At 48.5% G+C, this 21,682-nt stretch overlaps 4 protein-coding genes, 1 non-coding gene and 1 pseudogene across 8 annotated transcripts in view; 2 read left to right on the top strand and 4 right to left on the bottom strand.

Moving 5' to 3' along the window:
• LOC119849428 (zinc finger protein OZF-like) overlaps positions 1 to 21,682 on the bottom strand; it is a 776,365-nt gene that overhangs the window by 428,485 nt on the left and 326,198 nt on the right. The window lies entirely within an intron of this gene.
• LOC119849371 overlaps positions 1 to 21,682 on the top strand; it is a 1,398,949-nt pseudogene that overhangs the window by 1,082,166 nt on the left and 295,101 nt on the right.
• Positions 1 to 21,682, bottom strand: part of LOC119849376 (zinc finger protein 420-like) — a 3,142,523-nt gene that overhangs the window by 3,030,977 nt on the left and 89,864 nt on the right. The gene's annotated exons all lie outside the window — the stretch shown is intronic.
• LOC119849401 (zinc finger protein 883-like) overlaps positions 1 to 21,682 on the top strand; it is a 273,312-nt gene that overhangs the window by 225,868 nt on the left and 25,762 nt on the right. The window lies entirely within an intron of this gene.
• LOC122457740 (zinc finger protein 436-like) lies at positions 1,063 to 21,665 on the bottom strand. 2 transcript variants are annotated; one of them, XM_043503880.1, is made up of 3 exons: positions 21,612 to 21,665; positions 6,617 to 6,730; positions 1,063 to 6,253 (listed from the first exon to the last, which is right to left on the bottom strand). In XM_043503880.1, exons 1-3 carry the CDS (start codon positions 21,643 to 21,645, stop codon positions 5,397 to 5,399), a joined length of 1,005 nt encoding a protein of 334 aa, XP_043359815.1. In that variant the 5' UTR covers positions 21,646 to 21,665; the 3' UTR covers positions 1,063 to 5,396. The 2 variants fall into 2 exon arrangements, with proteins under 2 accessions (XP_043359815.1, XP_043359816.1); XM_043503881.1 differs by lacking the exons at positions 6,617 to 6,730; positions 21,612 to 21,665 and adding an exon at positions 6,509 to 6,613 and having other exon boundaries at positions 1,063 to 6,250.
• TRNAM-CAU lies at positions 18,778 to 18,849 on the bottom strand. Its single transcript has one exon. It is a non-coding gene; the product is annotated as a tRNA-Met (tRNA).

Raw genomic sequence — 21,682 nt, 5'->3', positions numbered from 1 at the left:
CCACCCCTGTTCCTCAGACATTCTTGTCAACTGCTGGAAATGGCCCAAGTTGATTATGGCAACAAAAGGTTTTTTCCACCCTGCTCTCCTGCTGGCAATAGCTCACCTTTCCTGATCACTCTGGTTACAATGTGTATGGTAACACCCATTGTTTCATGTTCTCTGTGTATATAAATCTCTCCACTGTATTTTCCACCGAATGCATCCAATGAAGTGAGCTGTAGCTCACAAAAGCTTATGCTCAAATAAATGTGTTAGTCTCTAAGGTGCCACACATCCTCCTTTTCTTTTTGCAGATACAGACTAACAAGGCTGCTACTCTGAAACCTTCCTCTAAGAGCTACCCTTCTCAAAAGGGAAAGGAATCTCAGCACCAAAAATAAAATGGGTTGCAGGAATTTTTAAAAGATAAAATACTCACTGTGTGTTGTGCATCCCTCATAATTCTTATTAATAAGTATTGTGGCAAGGTACCACCTCAGTCTCACCAGCCTCAGCTGTTTTTAGTCTTGGTGAGACAGGCTGGGGTAAAACAGCCCTTCTAAGATGCACAGGGGCAGTCCACTCCTTCTCCCAGCCTGTCTTTTGGGCTTCATTTTCTTCCCTTATGAGAGGAAATACAGCCTCCCCTGCTGTCTTGTTGTTCCTGGCCTACTGGCAGCTTAATTCCTTCTCTCTCTCATCCTTCCTTCTTCTCCCTACCAGGGAGGGTTTAAAAAGGTCTCAGGCAGCCCTTAGTTGGAATCAGCTGACCCTAATTGACCTCAGGTAACTCCCTCTCAGCTGATCCTAATTGATTATCTGGTAACCCCTTCTCAGCTGAACCTGATTGACCTGTAGTTACCTCTCCTCAGTTGATAGGGAGGAGGACCTTTTAACCTTCTGGGACTGTTTTCCACACACACACACTCTCTCTCTCTCTCTCTCTCTGCAGCTGTCTGTCCTGAGTTTATCACAGTATGTGTATCTCATGACACATCTCATGTCTTTCCTTTGCAAACAAGAGAAGCTGGGAACTCCATGATCCTTAAAATCTAACGAGGGAAAAGGTCACACACATTGTTTTCCTCTTTACAGACATTTACTTTAGCACTTATCCAAATGAATTCCATTTGAAATACAAATAATTAAATTCTCTATGGAGTTTGTACTCTCAGATCCATTACTTCTCCCACCCCAAGTTTTGGAGTAAGGTTTGAAGTCAGAACTCCTCTGTCCAAGGGGGATAAATTATCCCAAATAAACTTTACAGCATTAATCACCATTGCCTATATTAGTAATAAAAAAGAAAAAAAAACAACATATACTTCAGTTTTCCAATATAATTCAGGTTACCACATTATTAGCATCTTACTCTTTAACCAAAAAATTCATGTTTAATTTCTTTTTCATTGGTATCAATGACACACCTAAAGATTGCAAAATTTTATACGATGAGATAAGTAGCTCTATGGATATGGGGAATGTGGTGGACGTGGTATACTTTGACTTTAGCAAAGCTTTTGATATGGTCTCCCACAGTATTCTTGCCAGCAAGTTAAAGTATGGATTGGATGAATGGACTATAAGGTGGATAGAAAGCTGGCTAGATCATCGGGCTCAACGGGTAGTGATCAATGGCTCCATGTCTAGTTGGCAGATGGTATCAAGCAAAGTGCCCCAGAGGTCGGTCCTGGGGCCAGTTTTGTTCGACATCTTCACTAATGATCTGATGGATTACACCCTCAACAAGTTCATGGATGACACTAAGCTGAGGGGAGAGGTAGATATGCTAGAGGAGAGGGATAGGGTCCAGAGTGATTTAGACTAATTGGAGGATTGGGCCAAAAGAAATCTGCTGAAGTTCAACACAGACAAGTGCAGAGTCCTGCACTTAGGATGGAAGAATCCCATGCACTGCTACAAACAAGGGACCGACTGGCTAAGTGGCAGTTCTGCAGAAAAGGACCTGGGGATTACAGCAGACAGGAATCTGGATATGAGTCAGCAATGTGCCCTTGTTGCCAAGAAGGCTAACGGCATATTGGGCTGCATTAGTAGGAACATTGCCAGCACTTCAAGGCAAGTGTTATTTACCTCTATTTGGCACTGGGGAGGGCACATCTGGAGTACTGAGTCCAGTTTTGGACCCCCCATTACAGAAAGGATGTGGACAAATTGGAGAGAGTCCAGCGGAGGGCAACAAAAATGATTGGGGGCTGGGGCACATGACTTACGAGGAGAGGCTGAGGGAACTGGGCTTATTTGGTCTGCAGAAGTGAAGAATGAGCAGGGATTTGATAGCTGCCTTCAACTATCTGAAGGGGGGTTCCAAAGAGGATGGAGCTCGGCTGTTCTCAGTGATGGCAGATGACAGAACAAGGAACAATGGTCTCAAGTTGTTGTGGGGGTCTAGGTTGGATATTAGAAAACACTATTTCACTAGGAGGGTGGTGAAGCACTGGAATGGGTTTCCTAGGGAGGTTTTTAAGGTCCGGCTTGACAAAGCCCCTGACAAAGTTGGGGTTGGTCCTGCTTTGAGCAGGGGGTTGGACTAGATGATCTCCTGAGGTCTCTTCCAACCCTAACCTATGATTCTATGATATGTGTTGGTTTCCTTTGAAATCCCAGTTGAGACCAAGAGAGCCATTACGGTTTACCCCTCATATAGGTGCATTCCACTTCTGATAGTTCATTTATCTCTGGGTCTTCTGCCATAAGTGTTGGTAGAAAGGGTCTCCTAGGAGGGCAGGTTTGCATCATGATAAAAAAACACCTGTGATTTATTTTTACTCTTTGTAATCTTCCGAAGTAGAAGGAGATGGAGGAGAAGGGGTCCAAATGCATAAGACACAAGAACAAAACTAAGAGACAAATGCATAGAATCAGGACACAAGATTTGTGAATGCTGCAGTCTGAACTCTGGGCCTGACCCATTCATTCCTTCATTGGTTACCATCCCTTCCACAGCATGAACGTCCTTGTTGTCCAACAAGGCAGCCAGACTGGGATCCATGGGGAAGGAATCTCCTCTGAAGACATCAACTATTTCTCACTTTGCCTCATGGAACTTTGGATCTCAGTAGTAGAGGACAATTGTTCCCAATCTAACCCTGGCGTCCTTTGGGGATGTAATCAGTGCCACTGTACTAGGCAGTTTTCAGAGTAGCAGCCATGGTGTTCCAAAAACAGTTTGACCTGGATCATAGTGTACCACAGCTTCTTCTCTGGGGTGAAAATGAACAAGTGCGTGCCTGTTATTTCTACCTGAGTTCTTGCAAATCCTTTGCCTTGGACAGGGTAAATTTACACTTCTTCATGGTAGAATCCTTTACCAGATCACCCAAAATCTGAGTACTTTTAATGAAGAATGGCCTCTCAAACATGCCCAGTTTATTTCTTTCAAATGTCACAGATCCAAGTTAGGAACCAGATTAGAGCCCTGGATCCAAGTCTCACTGTTACCAGAGTGGGTTTCTATTAGAAAATAGTTTTTTTCTGCAATTGTCTCACATTCAACACTGATTTCATTTTATACACAATTGCAGCAACTAGAAAGGGCGAGTTCAGCAAAGCACCACTTCTCTTTCCTCCACATCTGCGTAGTTCGGGACAACATTTCCTAATTCACAAGATTAGCCAGGCAAGATCTTCAGGCGTAACCTCCTGTAGGGCCTGGGACACAACCAGTTTGAGAACCAAATACAAGGGGATCTTGCACCGTTCCATGCCTCTTACTTTGGAATTCTCTCCATGGATCGCCTGAGACAATATTGACCTAAACAATGAACACCACTGTGATCATCTGAACTGGCTTCAATTAGTTGCACAGTTTGGGGTCTGCTGTAGATCATGATTTCAGAGCAAAGATTTAAACACACTACTATGGCTTTGTTAGCATGTCCAATAACTTGGCGTATTTTCTCCTGTTGACTGAACAGCACTTGGACTTTCTCCGGGTCATCATGGCAGGGTGGGAAAATAGCAAAAGAAAAAGGAAAAAAAGAGAGTCTATTTTACCATTTGGCTCAAATTCCCCAGGAAATCTGTTCCATTCCATCAAACAAAACTAATGTCCATTTATGTAACGAAACGGCCTTCAGGAGAGAGAGAAAAACCCACCTCTCACTGAGGGGTAAGAACCTTTTGGTTTCACAGAATGTTAAATTCCAGAGCAGGATACACCTGATGACTCAGAATCAGGACAACAGATTCTCCCATCATCTTCTCTTCTCATCCTTTGAAACCTGCTTCACTCCATGCTGTCTCACAGTTACTGAGTCCTGTGATTTAGGAAAGTTTTAGCATCATCATAATGGGAAAAAACAGCCAGCCTTCCCATCCAAAAACAATCCCAACTCAGAAGGGAAAAGACAGGAGGTGGCTTTGCCTATAGATGAAAAATGGGGTTTAAACTAAGAATGATCACATGGTTTTAGATTCATTAAAAAATCTCCTTCCAGGACTGTGACTCTTTTACCTCCAAACCTAGTGAGTCTGATTTAATATCAAACAAATCTAATCTTGATTCCCAAGCACAGAGAGCTCAGAACACTGTGTCTTGGGAAACTATGGGAGGTGGAGGAAAAAAATGTGAAAAAGATAAACTCTACACAGCTGAGACAGAAGGAAACACTGCTGGGATGATGGGAAAGGAGGGAATCCCTCCGACAAAACTGATTGTCTTTGGGTGTCACAGAATTTACTATAATCAAATATATTTTAAGTGAGAAAATGGTACAAAAATAACTGATGTTCAGCACAACCCATGGCAATGTGAGAACAATGAGAATAAGGAAATCGGTGCCCAAAGGGGAACTTGGTGATTTTAACAATCACTTTGCAGTGAGAGCAAAAGAGATGCTCCAGGGTTGTTTAGACAAGGAAAACTGATGGAGCACTGGTGAGGTTCTGAGTAAACCTGCTAGACACCCCCAGCTACTATACACAGGCTATGTCTTTACTGCAGGAATAGTTGTGGTTTTACATCAAGCTAGCTAAGGCCAAGGGAAATCTGAGTGGAGATGAGGGCCAGGTAATTTTATCTCGATGGAGCTAGTTTAGGTCACCCCTGTTCCCTGGAGCTAATGACATTCCTGGTAGGAAGGACACGTGCTCCCATGATTCATAGAATAAAGGAGTTGATAGAATGGACCAGAGGATTAATCCCAAAGAATGGTTAGCTACAAAAGAGAAAAATGGGCAACCCACCTAGGGGACCCGAGAGACCATGTAAAGCAAATAGTTCAAAGAGCTTTTAAGAGGGAATTAGCAAAAACTAGTAAAGAGAAAAAAAACTTGTTGTCAGCCCTTGGTAAAGTTCTTGTGGTGTTTATTTCCCTTTCAAATTCTCAGATGATAAGTAAGGGCTGAGTTCTGAGACAAGCTTTCCCACACTCAGAGCATCTGTAGTGTCTCTAGGCTGTATGGACCCTCTGATGTCTAATAAGGTCTGAGCTGCGAGCGAAGTTTTTCCCACACTCACAGCACTCATAAGGTCTGGCTCCCACATGAATCCTCTGATGTCTCATAAGGTCTGAGCTCCGAGCAAAGCTTTTCCCGCATTCACAGCACTCATAGGGTCTCTCTCCTGTGTGGATCCTCTGATGTGCAATGAGGTCTGAGCTCTGAGTGAAATTTTTCCCACACTCACAGCATTCATAAGGGCTGTCTCCCATGTGGATTCGCTGATGTTTCCTAAGCTTTGAGCTCTCAATGAATTTTTTCCCACACTCACAGCACCCATAAGGTCTCTCCCCTGTGTGTATTCTCTCATGTGTAATAAGGCTTGAGCGCCAAATGAAGCTTTTCCCACACTTGCTGCATTCATAGGGTCTCTCTCCTGTGTGGATCCTCTGATGTGCAATGAGGTTTGAGCTGCGAGTGAAGTTTTTCCTGCACTCCCAGCACTCATAAGGTCTCTCCCCTGTGTGGATTCTTTGATGTTTAATAAGGTCAGAACGTCTACTGAAGTTTTTCCCGCACTCACTGCATGGGTTATTTCTCTCTTCTGTGTGGATTTTGTGTTGGGCTGTGGTTTCCTCAAGGTACTTGTGAGGTCTCCAAAAATGAATGGAGCTCTTTGTTTTCTCCCTTGGCTTGTTTCCCTGCCTCCTTTCTGGCCTGTGCTGACTCTCACGACCTTTTCTCTGCTCATGACTCTGGGACACATCCTCCTGAGATATTTGCAGCAATGCACTGCATGGTTCCACTTGCTCAGCATCTTCCTGCGAAGGTTTCTTCTCCTCGTTCTCACTCACCATCCCATCACCTGCTGGGATAGAGAGAGACGCCTCAGAAACAGGAATGGAAAAGGGGAAAGCAAACCAAAACAAGTGCTGGAGAGATGGAAATTAATCAGGAACTGAATTTCCCCAAAGTCTTTCCCATGGGAGTGAGGGAGATCAATTCTTCCTGTAAATCCCATCCAAACACTCAGGGGGAAGGGAGGCCAAGGAGGAAGCTACTGCCAGGTGTCACTCAGGATGCGTAGGAAGTCATGAGTGACATCTGCCCTGAGGATACAAACCTGCTGGGGACAATCCTGAACTCGGAGAACTCACAAGGTCTCTGTCGGGAATCCCTGCTGTGTCCCTCAGACACGGACAGGTTTCAAATTGATTTCATGATTCCTCACCTGTGTATGCATCCCTGAGGCTCTCTGTCTCCTCTGAATCAGAGATCTCTGGGACCCCTGGTTCATCCTCTTGTTTCAGATGGGAGAGCGCATCAGGTTTGAAAATCGGGAACTCTGCAGAGGGAAAAGAAATCCAGTGGGTTCGTGGGAGATTTGTCACACACAAAAATTTGTTTATTTTAACCCCAGCCCATTCGGAAGTTGCAATATGCTGGGGCCAGCTCCCCAGAGGCTCAAACGTGTCAGAGGCTCTGCTGAAAGAGGGATTTAACTAACCCCATCTCTACTGAGAAAACACACCACCTGACAATCCTCCTCAAAGGGGGGCCTAGAACACAGAGACTGTAACTCTGCAGCCTAGAAGGGGAAGATGGCAGCAGGCAAGGAAATCTCCTGCTTCTTTCCGAGAAAGAGAAACAGAGTTGCAGGGAAGCTGGGAACAGCGAGCATGGGTTGGTGGGAGTCAGCAGACTAAGCAATAGGAGGGAATGAGCATGGTATCTCAGGAGCATTAGATGTCAGGAAAGCACATCTTGAGGAATGAGGCATGGGCGGCAGGTATCACAGGCCGGGGGAGGCTGAACCCACAGTCTGCCCCCAGGCCTCCTCCTCTGGGCTGGGGCAAGGTGGGGCCCAGGCTGCAGGCAGGGACTCTGGGGAGCTGGAGCCAGTGCATGTGGGCGCCTCTGGGATTTGGCGGGGGAAAGGGGAAGGATCTCAGGCAGAATGGGCGGGCAGGGTTGGGGGGCTCTAGCAAGGGACACTAGCAAGTCAGACAAAATGGGAGGGAGTCTGGAAATCCCCCAGGGTCTGGAGAAGGCTGGGAAGTTAGATGCTATAATTCAGGAGCAGCAGACTCTAGTTCCTCTGGAAAAGGAGAATATAAAAAATATTCATGATCTGTATGATAGGATGGATAAATATCCATCCCATGGAAAAGGAGAATTTAAACAATATTAATGATCTGGATGATGGGATGGATTTCCCCCTCAGCAAATTAACGGATGACACTAAGCTGGGGGGAGAGGTAGATACGCTGGAGGGGAGGGATAGGGTCCAGAGTGACCTAGACAATTGGAGAATTAGGCCAAAAGAAATCTGATGAGGTTCAATAAGGACAAGTGCGGAGTCCTGCACTTAGGACAGAAGAATCCCATGCACCGCTACAGACTGGGAACTGAGTGGCTAAGCGGCAGTTCTGCAGAAAAGGACCTGAGGGTTACAGTGGACGAGACGCTGGATATGAGTCGGCAGTATGCCCTTGTTGCCAAGAAGGCTAATGGTATATGGGGCTGTATTAGTAGGAGCATTGCCAGCAGATCGAGGGAAGTGATTATTTACCTCTATTCGGCACTGGTGAGGCCACATCTGGAGTATTGCATCCAGTTTTGGGCTCCCCACTACAGAAGGGATGTGGACAAATTGGAGAGAGTCCAGCGGACAGCAACGAAAATGATTAGGGGATTTGAACATATGATTTACGAGGAGAGGCTGAGGGAACTGGGATTATTTAATCTGCAGAAGAGAAGAGTGAGGGGGGATTTGATAGCTGCCTTCAACTACCTGAAGGGGGGTCCCAAAGAGGATGGAGCTTGGCTGTTCTCAGTGGTAGCAGATGACTGAACAAGGAACAATGATCTCAAGTTGCAGTGGGAGAGGTCTAGGTTGGATATTAGGAAACACTATTTCCCTAGGGAGGTGGTGAAGCACTGGAATGGGTTCCCTAGTAAGGTGTGGAATCTCCATCCTTAGAGGTTTTTAAGGACCGGCTTGACAAAGCCCTGACTGGGATGATTTAGTTGGGTTTGGTCCTGCTTTGAGCAGTGGATTGCACTAGATACCTCCTGAGGTCCCTTCCAACCTTAATCTTCTATGATTCTAATAGGAATTGGGCCATGTGACATCAGGCGGGACTGACTCAAAAAGCCAAGAGAGATTGGGGCTGCTGAAGATAGGGAGGAGGAAGGACGATCTTCTGCATCCCCAGAGTCACTCCCAACCTAGAAAATGGTCAAGATAGCCTGCTTTTCGCAGGGAAGGGGTCATCTTGTGGCTGGGAAGAATGGAAGGCCTGAGAAATCATGGCTAGGGACACAGTAGGCAGGGAAGAAGCAAGTGTGGTGGTGGGTGGGCACTCAGCAATGGAGAAAAGAGTGAAAACAATAATATTTGAAAATGTAGATAAAATAAAGTGAAATGGGACAGTAAGAAGAATGGGGTGCAGCCCCTAAATATGTGAGGGCTCTGTAGGGACTCTGTATTAATGGGGTAGGATCCTGACCGCTCCAGATCCTCCCAGACCTCCCCTCCACTCACTCCCAATGAACAGCCCCTCCCCCTTTCCCATGTGACCCTTAATCCTATATCTAGGGCCCTACCAAATTCACAGTTCATTTTGGTAAATTTCAGAGTCTGAGCATTTTAAAAACCTTGATTTCCCGTGTCAGATATTGAAATCTTAAATTTCACAGTGTTGTAACCATGGAGGTCCTGACCCAAAAGAGCATCATGGGTGGGGTGTCCCAAGGCTATTGTAGTGAGCCCACAGTATTGCAACCCTTACTTCTGTGCTGCCTTCAGAGCTGGGTGCCTGGCCAGCAACTGCCTCTCTCTAGCTGCCCAGTTCTAGAGCCCCCCTACAATATCCAGATTTCACAGGGGAGACGGGATTTCACCATATGTGACATATTTTTCATTGCCATGAATTTGGTAGGGCCCTCCCCTGTAGCGCCAAACCCCTGAGATGGGAGTTGGAGCTGCTCTGTAATATTGTTGAATACTGTACGTTGATTGACCTGGCTATTGGGACAATTACTGTATGAATATGTTGGTTCAATTTAATGGGGGGGGGGGGCTGAACGGAAAACAAGCAGGAAGGGAAGAATAATGGTTCAAAATTAGCCACCCTTTGGCAAACACTTGAAAATTGTTATGAGACGATGCAGGAACTATCAGCATTTCCTGTTCTATCTCCTAGCTCCAGCTAACTTGCAGAACTAGGTTAGATGAGCAGGGCCAAACTGGAGCAATGTAAAAATGAAGTCCATCTCAAGTAATTGGAAAGGGGAAAGAGACAGAGACACGGGGGGTCCAATGGGATGCCTGAAGAAGTTACATCTGCTCTCACGGATCCTCAGGGTCTGGTCTACGTTCCAGCCTAGTTTAGCCTAGAGCAGCAAAAGTTAAGGCAGGGTCCATATTGGCCAGGCCAGTGCAAGTAGCCAGCAAGTTGGTTGGAATCCATGTCAGTTTCTCTGTCAGTGCCAGGAGAGAGCCCAGTTGCCTGCCCCCTTTCCCCTTTCTTCTCCAGCTCAGCCTGTTATTCTGCTTCCCTGCTGAGAGGAGGGGGCGGGGGATTCTCGTTCCTCGCACTTGGTTGTTGCAATGTAGAAATGTCCTGGCCATGGGAGGTGACTTTGTCTCTTTGGATTCTGCATTTATCTGGGTCAGCTTCAGCGTGTCCTTTAATGCAACCATTTGGCGCACCCCAGCCAGCTACCTGACGCAAACAACTCAAATCTCCAGTACTGCCCCAAGAGCAGAGCAACCCTTTTTTCACCCCAGGTAGCAATGCAAAGTTGTCATAAAAATAAAGGGAAGGGTAACCACCTTTCTGTATACAGTGCTATAAAATCCCTCCTGGCCAGAGGCAAAACCCTTTCACCTGTAAAACGTTAAGAAGCTAAGGTAACCTCGCTGGCACCTGACCAAAATGTCCAATGAGGAGACAAGATAGTTTCAAAGCTGGAGGGGGGAAACAAAAGGCCTGTCTGTCTGTGTGATGCTTTTGCCGGGAACAGGTCAGGAATGCAGCCTCAGAACTTCTGTTAGTAAGTAATCTAGCTAGAAATGCGTAAGATTTCCTTTTGTTTAATGGCTGGTAAAATAAGCTGTGCTAAATGGAATATATATTCCTGGTTTTGTGTCTTTTTGTCACTTAAGGTTTTGCCTAGAGGGATTCTCTATGTTTTGAATCTGATTACCCGGTAAGGTATTTACCATCCTGATTTTACGGAGGTGATTCTTTTACCTTTTCTTCAATTAAAATTCTTCTTTTAAGAACCTGATTGATTTTTCATTGTTCTTAAGATCCAAGGGTTTGGGTCTGTGTTCACCTGTACAAATTGGCGAGGATTTTTATCAAGCTTTCCCCAGGAAAGGGGGTCTAGTGCTTGGGGGGGGGGGATATTTAGGGGGAAGATGTCGCCAAGTGGGCTATTTCCCTGTTCTTTGTTTAACATGCTTGGTGGTAGCAGCATAGGGCTCAAGGACAAGGCAAAGTTTGTACCTTGAGGAAGTTTTTAACCTAAGCTGGTAAGAATAAGCTTATGGGGTCTTTCATGCAGGTCCCCACATCTGTACCCTAGAGTTCAGAGTGGGGAAGGAACCTTGACAAAAATACACAGGGAAACTGAGGCAGACATCGGCATCATAAAACTATCACCCCAATTCCCACTTGGTCACACCTGCCTAGCTGACCATCAGGGTAAGACAAGCAGGCGTGAAGACTGTTATTTTTAAATCCTTTTTTCTCTTACCCTTGATTTCTACTGCAAAATAAACACGACTTTGGCGTGAAGAAAGCTGATTTGTTACTGTACACAAATGATTGCAGACTGACAAAGGTGTCTGCACTCAGGCTGGCTTGCTGGGTTCATCTGTCGGGTATTGTAGCCCAGGGCCTGGCCTAGGAACAGGAGAATTGCAGAATTCCACTCCAGAAGAGAGAAAGGCACAAGGCCTGATTGGGGTGGGGGACTCAAAGAGCTGAGGAAGGGGATGGAGATTCAGCTAGCCCTGTCACTCACTAATATACCCACACCCCTTCCTCCCAGCCCTCTCCACCTCCTGGGACCCCGGAAGCACTCACTCCTTATATTGGCTTCTCCTTTCCCATGTCTTGCAGCCCTGCTCACTACCAGTTATCCCAAATTTCCTGCTCTCCAACTATAGGCACTGACTTCTATTTTTCCCAGTGGATACTCCACTCCAAACACACTTCTCCTGCGGCCCCACCCATACCCCACCTCTTCCCACCTTGCTCCACTACCTCCCCTAGCCCTCTTCCCTGCCTGTCCTTCACTTGATCCTCTCAGCCCCCTCCCACAAGGTCCCCCTGCCCCCCACTGGCTCCTCTCCGCCCTCCCTGGAGCACCTCCCACCAGCTGCCGAACAGCTGATCTGGGGCCAGCCCTGGGGCCGCCCCACAGCTGTGGCTGGCATGTGCTGATCCCCCCCCCATTTTTTTTCCATGGGTGCTCGAGCCCCAGGCAGTTGGCGCCTATGTCCCCAATCATTTTGCATCCCACTCTCTCAAGCAATCCTTGCTCCCACCTCACAGAAGCTCCTGCCAAAAAGTGCCCTTTCTCTCCCCCTCCTGCATTGCTAGCACCCCCATTTCCTGGAGCACCCAACCTGGCCTTTAAGTCCACCACCACCAGTACACCTTGGTCTCCACCTGCCCGCTCCACCACCAGGTGCAGTTCAAACTGGAGACTGGGAAGCAAAAACACTGAAACAAGCATTAAAAATAAAACTTTACTAGAAACTCATTCTTGCTAAGGTGTTAAAAATAAAAACCTGATATTGCCTTTTCTGTCAGTGGGCTGCTTTGTCCCAGCCCCACTGTGAAGAGAGCCACCTGCAAGTAGTGAACTGTATGGGGTCGGGAGCTGAAATGGAGTCCATTTTAGCTCAATGGAGTCCATGGATGAGAAAACCATTTCTCTGAAATACAGCTGAGGGGTCCAGGAATAGGAGGGGGGTTTCTGCAGAGTTCCTTGGGAGTCCCTCATAGTTTATGTGTTTGTATGTAGCCATAAAAGCTGTATTCAAAGCCAGCAGGAGGCCATAAGGCATGCATATACTAACACGATATCCTGCTGATTCCCGCACAAATTTTTCCCCAGTCCCAAGTACTGCAAACTTTTCCCATATCAGGCACTCAAGATATAGAGTCACATTTCCCAGAAAGGTATATTTGCCAGGATGTCCTCAGTAGCGGATCACTCCACTTCCCGGACAGATGTGCTGTTCAGTCACCATAAATTGGCCTACTTTGATGGCATACATGGCTGGCTTGCCACCAAAGACATGGAATAAAATCTCTCTTTGCCATTCAGGAACCACAAGAACTGTTGTGTCCTCTGTGACGAAGTGGGACTGTTCTTAATGTTTTCTCTGAATATTGTAGGAGCGCCTCAGTTTCTCCTATGCCGTTCTTAGGTATCTAGGTGGTAGGATAAGGGTGTATGATCATTGCAGAGCCCTAGAGAGCAGGTGTGTGCAGGGGTCTGGACACAGAGAATGGCCGACACCCTGTTTCCTGGCAACTGATGACCTGGCCCTTCCCCCCTGCAAGGTGAGAGCTAAAGGGTTGGAGAACAAAGGAAGCAGGTGACCTCCTGGCCCAGGAAAGGGACAAAGCCCGGAGGAGGAGGGGCTGGAGAGAGTTTCAGTTTGGGGCTGGCTGGGGACAGGAGTGAAGTGCAGACGGGGTTGTCTGGCTCACTGCCCCTCAAAATGGATCCAGCTGAGGGGTCCTGTTCTCTGAGCAGACAAGCTCTATTTTAGACCATGTTCCTGTGGTCTAATAAACCTTCTGTTTTACTGGCTGGCTAAGAGTCCCATCTGACTGTGAAGTTGCAGGGCAGGACCCTCTGTCTTCCCCAGGACCCCGCCTGGGGCGGACTCGCTGTGGGAAGTGCATGGAGGGGCAGAGGATGCTGAATGCTCTGAGATCAGACCCAGGAAGGTGGAAGCTGTGTGAGCTGTGTGTCCTCAAGTCAGTCTGCTCAGAGAAAGGAGACTTCACCAGAGTCCTGCCTGGCTTTGTAGGGAGCAGTTCCAGAGCATTGCCTGGGGACTCCATGACAACTGGTGGCAGTGGTGGGATGTACTGCACCCTGTGGATGGCGCTTCCTGCAGTAAGTGACTGGGGAGCAGTAAAACAAAGGGGGATTGATGAGGACCAGGCATGCTGAAGGCTCAGAGAGGAGCGGTTTCGGGAGGCGGTTAACCCCTGGGAATGTGTGACCAGCGAGGAGGACTGTGCAGTAATGGGGTCCCTCTGGGGACTGCGGTGAGCAGTCTCAGGGGTGGACGAGCCTGCGGCTTGGCCCTGGGAGAGAGAAGGACTTTTGCAGTAACAGGGTCCCCCTGGGGATTGCAGCAAGCGGTCCCAGGGGCACAGGAGTCTGCAGCTCAACCCTGGCAAAGAGGTGGTGACCTGGAGAAGGGCTGGCACACTAGGGGTTCTCCCTGGAAACCGTGGGGAGCTGAGAGCACACAGGCCTGTGAGTCCACAGCAACTTGGGGACAGCGGAGTGAGGGCCTGTCACCATCTCCTTAAGAAGGACATTGTAACCCTGTGCAGAAAGAGAGGGTTGCGCATTGGAAAGTTGACCAAAGCACAGTTAATCATGCAGCTGGAGGAGGGTGATCGCTTTAAAGAGCAGATTCCTGACCCCAAATGGGGCTACAGCAGGATCTGGGAGCAGCTGGAGTGGGAGCCAGACATCCCCAAGACTCCTGTCCCCCACCAGATGGGGATCTTCACGATCGGGTTCCCCATCGGGGGATCAGAGACGGACAGGATTGGAGCTGAGTCCGAGAGAGCGAGAGGACCGTGAGAGACAGCGAGAGCCCGAGAATCAGCTTCAGAAGCAGCAGCAGCATGAACTGGCGATGGTGGAGCGGAGAGGCAGAGGGGACCTCCCAGGGGTGAGTGGGGCTAGACCCTGGGGTGCCAGTTCCGCAGGGAACCTCAATAATAAATTGCTGCCCCTGGTTAAGGAGGGGGGGATGTGGATGCCCCCTCACTGCCTTTGAGCAGGCTGGAGATTTGAACCAGGGGGATGCTGCGGAAAAGCCCCGGTGTCCAGCTCCCTTGCTGGGTCCCAAGGCCATAGACTCCGTCAGCCACATGGGTGGGGAGGTGGACAGGCTCCCACTCCTGACCCCAACCTATATCTCTGTGTGGAGTCTCCTGGGCTCAGGCCCCTCGGACCCCCAGTGGGAGCGGAAGATGATGGTCAATGGAGAGACATTCGTGGGGTGGAGAGATCCTGGGCCAGAGAGAACTGTTGTCAGGCCCCGGGTGGTGCAGGCTCACCAGATGCTGAAGGGCTGCGTGAGCTGGGTGAGGGTCCCAGGGATGAGGCCCCTCGCCCTGCCTGTGGCCCAGATCCCTGTGCGGACACAGAAGGGGTGGGGCTGGCTGGTCGTTGGGGTTATCCAGGATATCGGCTGTGAGACCCTGTTGGGGAGTGACTGTGTCTTTGGGACAGGATCCTGGCCCTGCTCCTTTAAGGGCCAGGGGTTTGAATTTGAATCCAGGAAACCAATTGGCTAAGATGGAAATTGTCAGTGAAAATGCAGATGACCTGGCTCGCAGGAGGAAGGAGCTGCTAGCCTCAGGATACCTGCCTGCCTGTAACCAGACCCTGGGGCTGGGTGGGACAGAAAGATGCTCCCCGCCCCCTTGCACACCGGAGAGGGGGCTCCTGCTGGCTCTGATGCTATAAGGAGAGCAGTGAGCTCGCTGCCTGCCCCCACTGGGACAGCAAGGGCAGCGCTGAGCAAGGGGGGAGATAAGACCCCAACTGAATAGGGGGACCCACAGGCAGGGCAGGTCGGCTGCCCACCAGTTTTGCCTGGTCCAGAGGCGCTGCTGGGAAGTGATCCCACGGCAGGAAGGGAGCAACCAGGGACAGGGCTCAGCAGGGCTGTGACCTCAGGCCCAGCCAGCGAGAAGGAAGATGGGGAGCTGAGTCTGCAGAGCAGAACAGCTGGGTAGTTACTCTCTCGAGGATGCAGGGGAGGGCAGGTCTACTCCTCTCTAGACACTTTGGATAGGACTTGTCGTCTCTCAGTGACTTTAACATCTAGTTCCTTGTGGAAGCAGAGGTTGGTACGGGAAGGACAACAGAGCTTGGAGAGCACAACTTGTAAAAGGGAACCTGAGAAAGGTAACTGTGATTTCCTGGAAGTAGCTCAGGGTAGTGAGAAGAGCAGCAGTTTATCCGTTGGGAGTGGCAAGGTGCTTGGTAAGGAAAGTTTGGATAAGGCTAAGCAGCCTTGTGAGCTGATGGCTGTGTCTAGTCAGCAGCGTGGGAAGGCGAGGAGAGTGGAAGATGAGTGTCCTGGACCTTACCTGTTACCTGGATGGAGAAGTGTGACAGTGAAGGAAAAGTGCCTGTGTCTGTCAGGGGTATTGACTTGTCTATGGAGGGAGCTATCCCAGACTCCAAGCAGTTGTCTGTGAACAGCCCTGTGTGCTGGGACAAGGGGAACGAGATCCCAAGCTGTGTGTCTGGTAAAGTAGAAAGTGTCTCCGGCTCTTCTTTGTCTGTGGAGCAGACAGAAGGGGCCTTTCAGCCTGTGTTGGTTGAGGATAGTGCAGTTGTCTCAGAGTTGGTTCTGGATTCAGCTAAAGCCCAGGAAGGGAATGGTCCTAAGTTTGTGTCTGCTCAGGAGAATGGCCCTGTAACTAGGTCGCATCCAGTTAGTGTCCTAGCAAAATCCCAGAGATCAGACAATTCTGGTGCTTGTATTTTGCCTGTTGCTAGTGTGTTGTTGGGAAAGACTGTAGCAACTCTGTCTGATCAGGGCGATACCCTAGCCAGGGCACAAGGAGATCAGAAAGGTGATTTAATTGTGTTACTTACTGATGGTGTGGAAACCTGTAGCAAGAAGGAAAAGATTCCTGAACTTGTGTGTGGCAAAGGGAAGGAGAAGACTTCTAACCTTTTATCTAGGGAGTCTAAATTTGCCTGAAAGGGGATTGTGTAGGAATCCGCCTGATGGGCCAGAGGTAATTCTGGATGCGAGTCCCAGAAAGAGTCTGTTGTTGCTCAGGAAAGTGTTCCTCTAGAGCAAGCCCTAGGTGAAGAGGGTAAGGGCAGAATTTCTGTGAAGGGTGAATTGTTACATAGAAAATCCCCTAGGGAAAGGAATCCCCATGGTAGTCTTTGCAAGAAGTTTACTGCAACTGAAGGGGAAGCCAGACGAGCTGGTCTGGACCGAGCAATGCCAGAGGGCTCTCTGCGCATTGAAGGAGGCTCTAATCCAGGGCCCGATAAATCTGGTAAACCCAGACTTTGCCAAGGCCTTTATAGTGTTCACCGATGCCTCAGACACAGGACGGGGTGTGGGGCTGATGCAAGCCAATGCTAAGGAATGGGAGAGATGCTGGGGCATGCATGGAAACATTGGTGGGGGTCGAACTTCCCCAGGTCACTGGCTAAAGTGACCTCACTCAGTTCGGTCTCAAAGGGGGTGAAAGATGTGACGAGTAGGACCGTTCTTAATGTTTTCTCTGAATATTGTAGGGGTGCCTCAGTTTCCCCTACAAAGTTCTTAAGTATCTAGGGGGTGGGATAAGGGTGTATGATCATTGCAGAGCCCTAGAGGGCAGGTATGTGCAGGGGTCTGGACACAGAGAATGGCCAACACCCTATTTCCTGGCAACTGATGGCCTGGCCCTTCCCCCCTGAAAGTGAGAGCTGAAGGGTTGGAGAACAAAGGAATCAGGTGGCCTCCTGGCCCTGGAAAGGAACAAAGCCCAGAGGAGGAGGGGCTGGAGAGAGTTTCAGTTTGGGGCTGGCTGGGGATGAGGAGTGAAGTGCAGACAGACCCAGAGGTAGTGTGTCCACAATGAACTTATGGCTGACATCCTGAAGAGGGCCAACAACCCTGTGCAATACCAAAGAGGGAAGGATTCATGGCAGCTGGAAAGGCACACGTCGGCTGCAGCACTGGAGGACAGGGTTCCAGCATAGGAGCCGATATAAGAACGGTCACACTGGGTCCCACCAAAGGTCCATCTAGCTCAGGGTCCTGTCTTCCAACAGTGGCCAATGCCAAGCACCCCAGAGGGAATGAACAGAACAGGTCATCATCAAGTGATTCATCCCCTGGTGCCCATTCCCAGCTTCTGGCAAACAGACGCTAGGGCCACTATCCCTGACAAATAGAACCAGATAAGTCCATGGAAGACAGGTCTGTCAGTGGCTTTTTTGAACCCTGTTATAGTCTTGGGCTTCACAACATCCTCAGGCAAGGACTTCCACAGGTTGACTGTGCACTGTGGGAAGAAATACTTCCTTTTGTTTGTTTTAAACCTGCTGCCTATTCATTTATTGACCCCTAGTTTTTGTGTTATGAGAGGAGTAAATAACACTTCCTTATCTACTTTCTCCACACCAGTCATGATTTTATAGACCTCTATCATATCCCTCTTTAGTCACCTCTTTTTCCAGCTGAAAACTCCCAGTCTCTCCTCATACAGAAGCTGTCCCATGCCCCTCATCATTTCTTGCCTTTTCCAATTCCAATACATCTTTTTTGAGATGGGGCAACCACATCTGCATACAGCATTCAAGACATGGGCGTACCCTGGATTTATACAGAGGCAATGTGATATTTTATGTCTTACTATTTCTTCCTTTCCTAATGATTCCCAACAATTGCATTGCAGTTCCTGGAACAGGAACGCTGGTTGAGGGAGGAAGGCAGAGTGCAGCAAAAAGACCTGTCTGAGTGGCTGCTTTCATTAATTGCCACAAGAGGGCAGGCTCCTACTACACCCCCACCATGGCCCGAGTCCCCTCCATGGTACCATGCAATGCATCCCAGGAACACTTTGGCCAACACCATGGTTGGGTGACCCACATAATCAGGACTTAAAAGTAGCTGGACAGGACAAATCTGCCTCTTGCATACATTCCATGGCAACCCCTGCCCCTTCTGGACCAGTAGGGCTGCTGTCATGTGTGCGCCATGATGCTGGAGGATCAAGCCGAGCTGCTCAGAAAGCTCCAAAAATTTAGCTTTCTTCACGCAAAAGTTCTGCACCCATCGCTGGACACCCCAGGTCTGCATGACGATGTGATCCCACCAATGTGCTCCAGTGGCCTATGGAGGGGACAGCAGCAGCTACACCAAAAGCCATGGGTATCATAGAATATCAGGGTTGGAAGGGACCTCAGGAGGTCATCTAGTCCAACCCCCTGCTCAAAGCAGGACCAATCCCCAACTAAATCATCCAATGTTTTTTTTTGCCCCAGATCCCTAAATGGCTCCCTCAAGGCTTGAACTCACAATCCTGGATTTAGCAGGCCAATGTTCAAACCACTGAGCTCTCCTTCCCCCGACCAAGGTAGCAGAGGATGGTTTTGATCCATCGACCTCTGGGTTATGGGCCCAGCATGCTTCCGCTGCACCACTCTGCTGTGTGATTTTAGTATTCCATGTCCGTATCATCCTCCTCCTCCTCCTTCTGCACCATCATTAGCTCTATCAGGTGCATTCGGTGGGTCAGAAAATGCTGCCAGAACGTCCACCAGCGTTTCCCAGAAGCTCTGCCCATTTTGTGAGACAGGAGCAAAAACCCAAGAGCAAGAGAATTTCTTCCAATGGCGAATCTTCCATTTTGCTAGTTCAGGTCACTGGGAGCGTACAGACCACAAGGAGAGCTCATCAAGACGTGTCCATGGGATGCAACAACTTGCCCTGACGTGCGGGGAGGACAGTCACGTTTTCCCCACATTGCACCACAACAATTTGGAAAGGCACTAGGAAATCTGGGATATGGTTGGTTGGACTCAGACCTGCAAACTGCTGAGTAGATGCTGGAGCCCAGATATTCAGTGTAGATGCTCAAGCCTGGGGTTCCAAACACAGGGTTGGCAGACTCGAGGCCCCACTAAACCTGGGATTAGTTGCCGTGTAGACATACCCTAAGGCTCTGTTAAAATCCAGGGTATTTCCATCAATCTCCACTCAAACTAACTGGGTGACTCAAGAGGACACGCAGTCATCACTGCACCAGAGATACGTCATGTATTTGAGTGAGCGCCCTACCCCTGATAGCTTTCTGACAATTTATGTTCTGCATTTTGCTTGCATTCTCCAGGCGTTCCTCTTGGGAGTTTTGCCCAGGTGTGAACAATCACACCTTTAACGAAAAAAAATTTTAAAAGCAAAATCTCGCGTGTAGGCAGTTAATTAACTTCTTTAATACAGAGTTAAGGTTGCCAAGTGCTGCTGTGCCCCTTCCAGAAAATGGACAGTGACTAAACTTAGAGCTCTGAAAACCAGGAAATTAAGCGTAAAAATTCATATCACCCCTACAACACAACCTTGACTCTACCCACCACCTTAACTCTACCCCCACCCCTTAACCCTGGAGCTGGCATTAGCCACCGACTGTGGTGCAGTAAGGGTGGTACAAAGGTTAATAAACTACCAAGGAAATGAGGGATTCTCCTTCTCTTGGAGTCTTCAGGTCAGGACTGGAAGATGATTTAGTCAAACACAAGGTATTCAGCTCAATACAGCACTAACCCAGGAACCTATCCTTGCAACAAAGCCCATTGCCAACTCTGTCCACATATCTATTTAGGGGACACCATCATAGGGCCTAATCACATCAGCCACACTATCAGAGGCTTGTTCACCTGCGCATTCACCAATGTGATCTATGCCATCATGTGCCAGCAATGCCCCTCTGCCATGTACATTGGTCAAACTGGACAGTCTCTACGTAAAAGAATAAATGGACACAAATCAGACATCAAGAATTAGAACGTTCAAAAACCAGTCGGAGAACACTTCAATCTCTCTGGTCACTCGATTAGAGACCTGTAAGTGGCTATCCTTCAACAAAAAAAACTTCAAAAAACAGACTCCAGCGAGAGACTGCTGAATTGGAATTAATTTGTAAATTGGATACAATTAACTTAGGCTTAAATAGAGACTGGGAGTGGATGAGTCATTACACAAAGTAAAACTATTTCCCCATGTTATTTCTCCCCCCCCACCCCACCCCACCCCCCACTGTTCCTCAGATATTCTTGTTAACTGCTGGAAATGGCCCACCTTGCTTGTCACCATGAAAGGTTTTCCTCCTTCCCCCCCCCCGCCCCCTCCTGCTGGTGATGGCTCATCTTAAGTGATCACTCTCCTTACAGTGTGTATGATAAAATCCATTGTTTCATGTTCTCTCTCTCTCTCTGTGTGTGTGTGTGTGTGTGTGTGTGTGTGTGTGTGTGTGAAAATCTCCCCTCTGTTTTTTCCACCGAATGCATCCGATGAAGTGAGCTGTAGCTCACGAAAGCTTATGCTCAAATAAATTTATTAGTCTCTAAGGTGCCACAAGTACTCCTTTTCTTTTTGTGAATACAGACCAACACGGCTGCTACTCTGAAACCAGTAACAGGTTGAAATTCAGTGGTCTGTGTGATTCAGGAGATCAGTCTAGATAACCTAATCATCCCTTCTGGCCTTAAATTATGTTCATCTACAATAGAGATGAGGAAGGACTAAGAACATGCCATTGTTTGTGTTGTGTTCTACAGATTGGAGCACGAGCATTTGGTGCACGCCCTCCAGCTGCGTGCACTGGGTCAGCTGTAGCTGTAACTGGATGATGGAGGATTAGTTGGAACAGCATGGCAGAGCTGGGACTGTGAGATAAAGGGAGGTGAACATGAACCTTGAAGGAGCAAGCATGCCTCACTTCAGTGCTGAGTGTTGAAGGATGCAACAATAAATGTGCACGGGGTGGGTACTTTCCATGAGCGTTGTCGGCACTCTGGTAGCATACATACTTAGTGGTCTCCAGGTAATGACTCAGACGGAATCCTTGGGGGAGGGCAAAGGCGGGTAATATTCTGAAAATCTGCGATGGTTCGTGTGGTTTAGGCTCAATCTCTGAATGCAGGCCAGGGATTGGAAGATTCCGTTTGCTATGCGAGACCTAAATCAAAGTTTTGCCTTAGCAAAGAGAAGTTGTTAGACTTTATGCTATACTGCTCCTGTGCCCTGTGCCCAGACGTTGTGTAACAACGGAGAGCAGAGGGCTAGTGTGTGTGTCACTAGCATGCTGGGGTGATGCTGAAACAGGGCAGAGAAGAGGCTGCATTGTGGAGTGTTGTGAACCTTAACTCTTCTCATTTCCCCTTCTAAGAAGAGAGGAGACAGGAATCCTTACCCAGCGAGGTCACATTCTGATGGTTCTCCTGCATGACATCTCTGCAGAGGGCTCTCTGAGCGGGGTCCAGC

This window comes from Dermochelys coriacea, chromosome 28 (assembly GCF_009764565.3).
Source record: "Dermochelys coriacea isolate rDerCor1 chromosome 28, rDerCor1.pri.v4, whole genome shotgun sequence".
In the NCBI taxonomy this organism is placed as follows: Eukaryota; Metazoa; Chordata; order Testudines; family Dermochelyidae; genus Dermochelys; species Dermochelys coriacea.
The sequence above is the reverse complement of the archived record's forward strand: the minus strand, read 5'-3'. Positions and strand labels throughout refer to the sequence as shown.

Excerpts from the sequence above, each read along its gene's own strand:
- LOC122457740 (XM_043503880.1), bottom strand. The coding sequence starts at position 21,645 with ATGCAGGAGAACCATCAGAATGTGACCTCGCTGG. Across the intron at positions 6,731-21,611 it reads TCAGAATGTGACCTCGCTGG|AGTTCCCGATTTTCAAACCT; the intron begins GTAAGGATTCCT and ends TTCCCTCTGCAG. Across the intron at positions 6,254-6,616 it reads CCTCAGGGATGCATACACAG|CAGGTGATGGGATGGTGAGT; the intron begins GTGAGGAATCAT and ends TCTCTATCCCAG.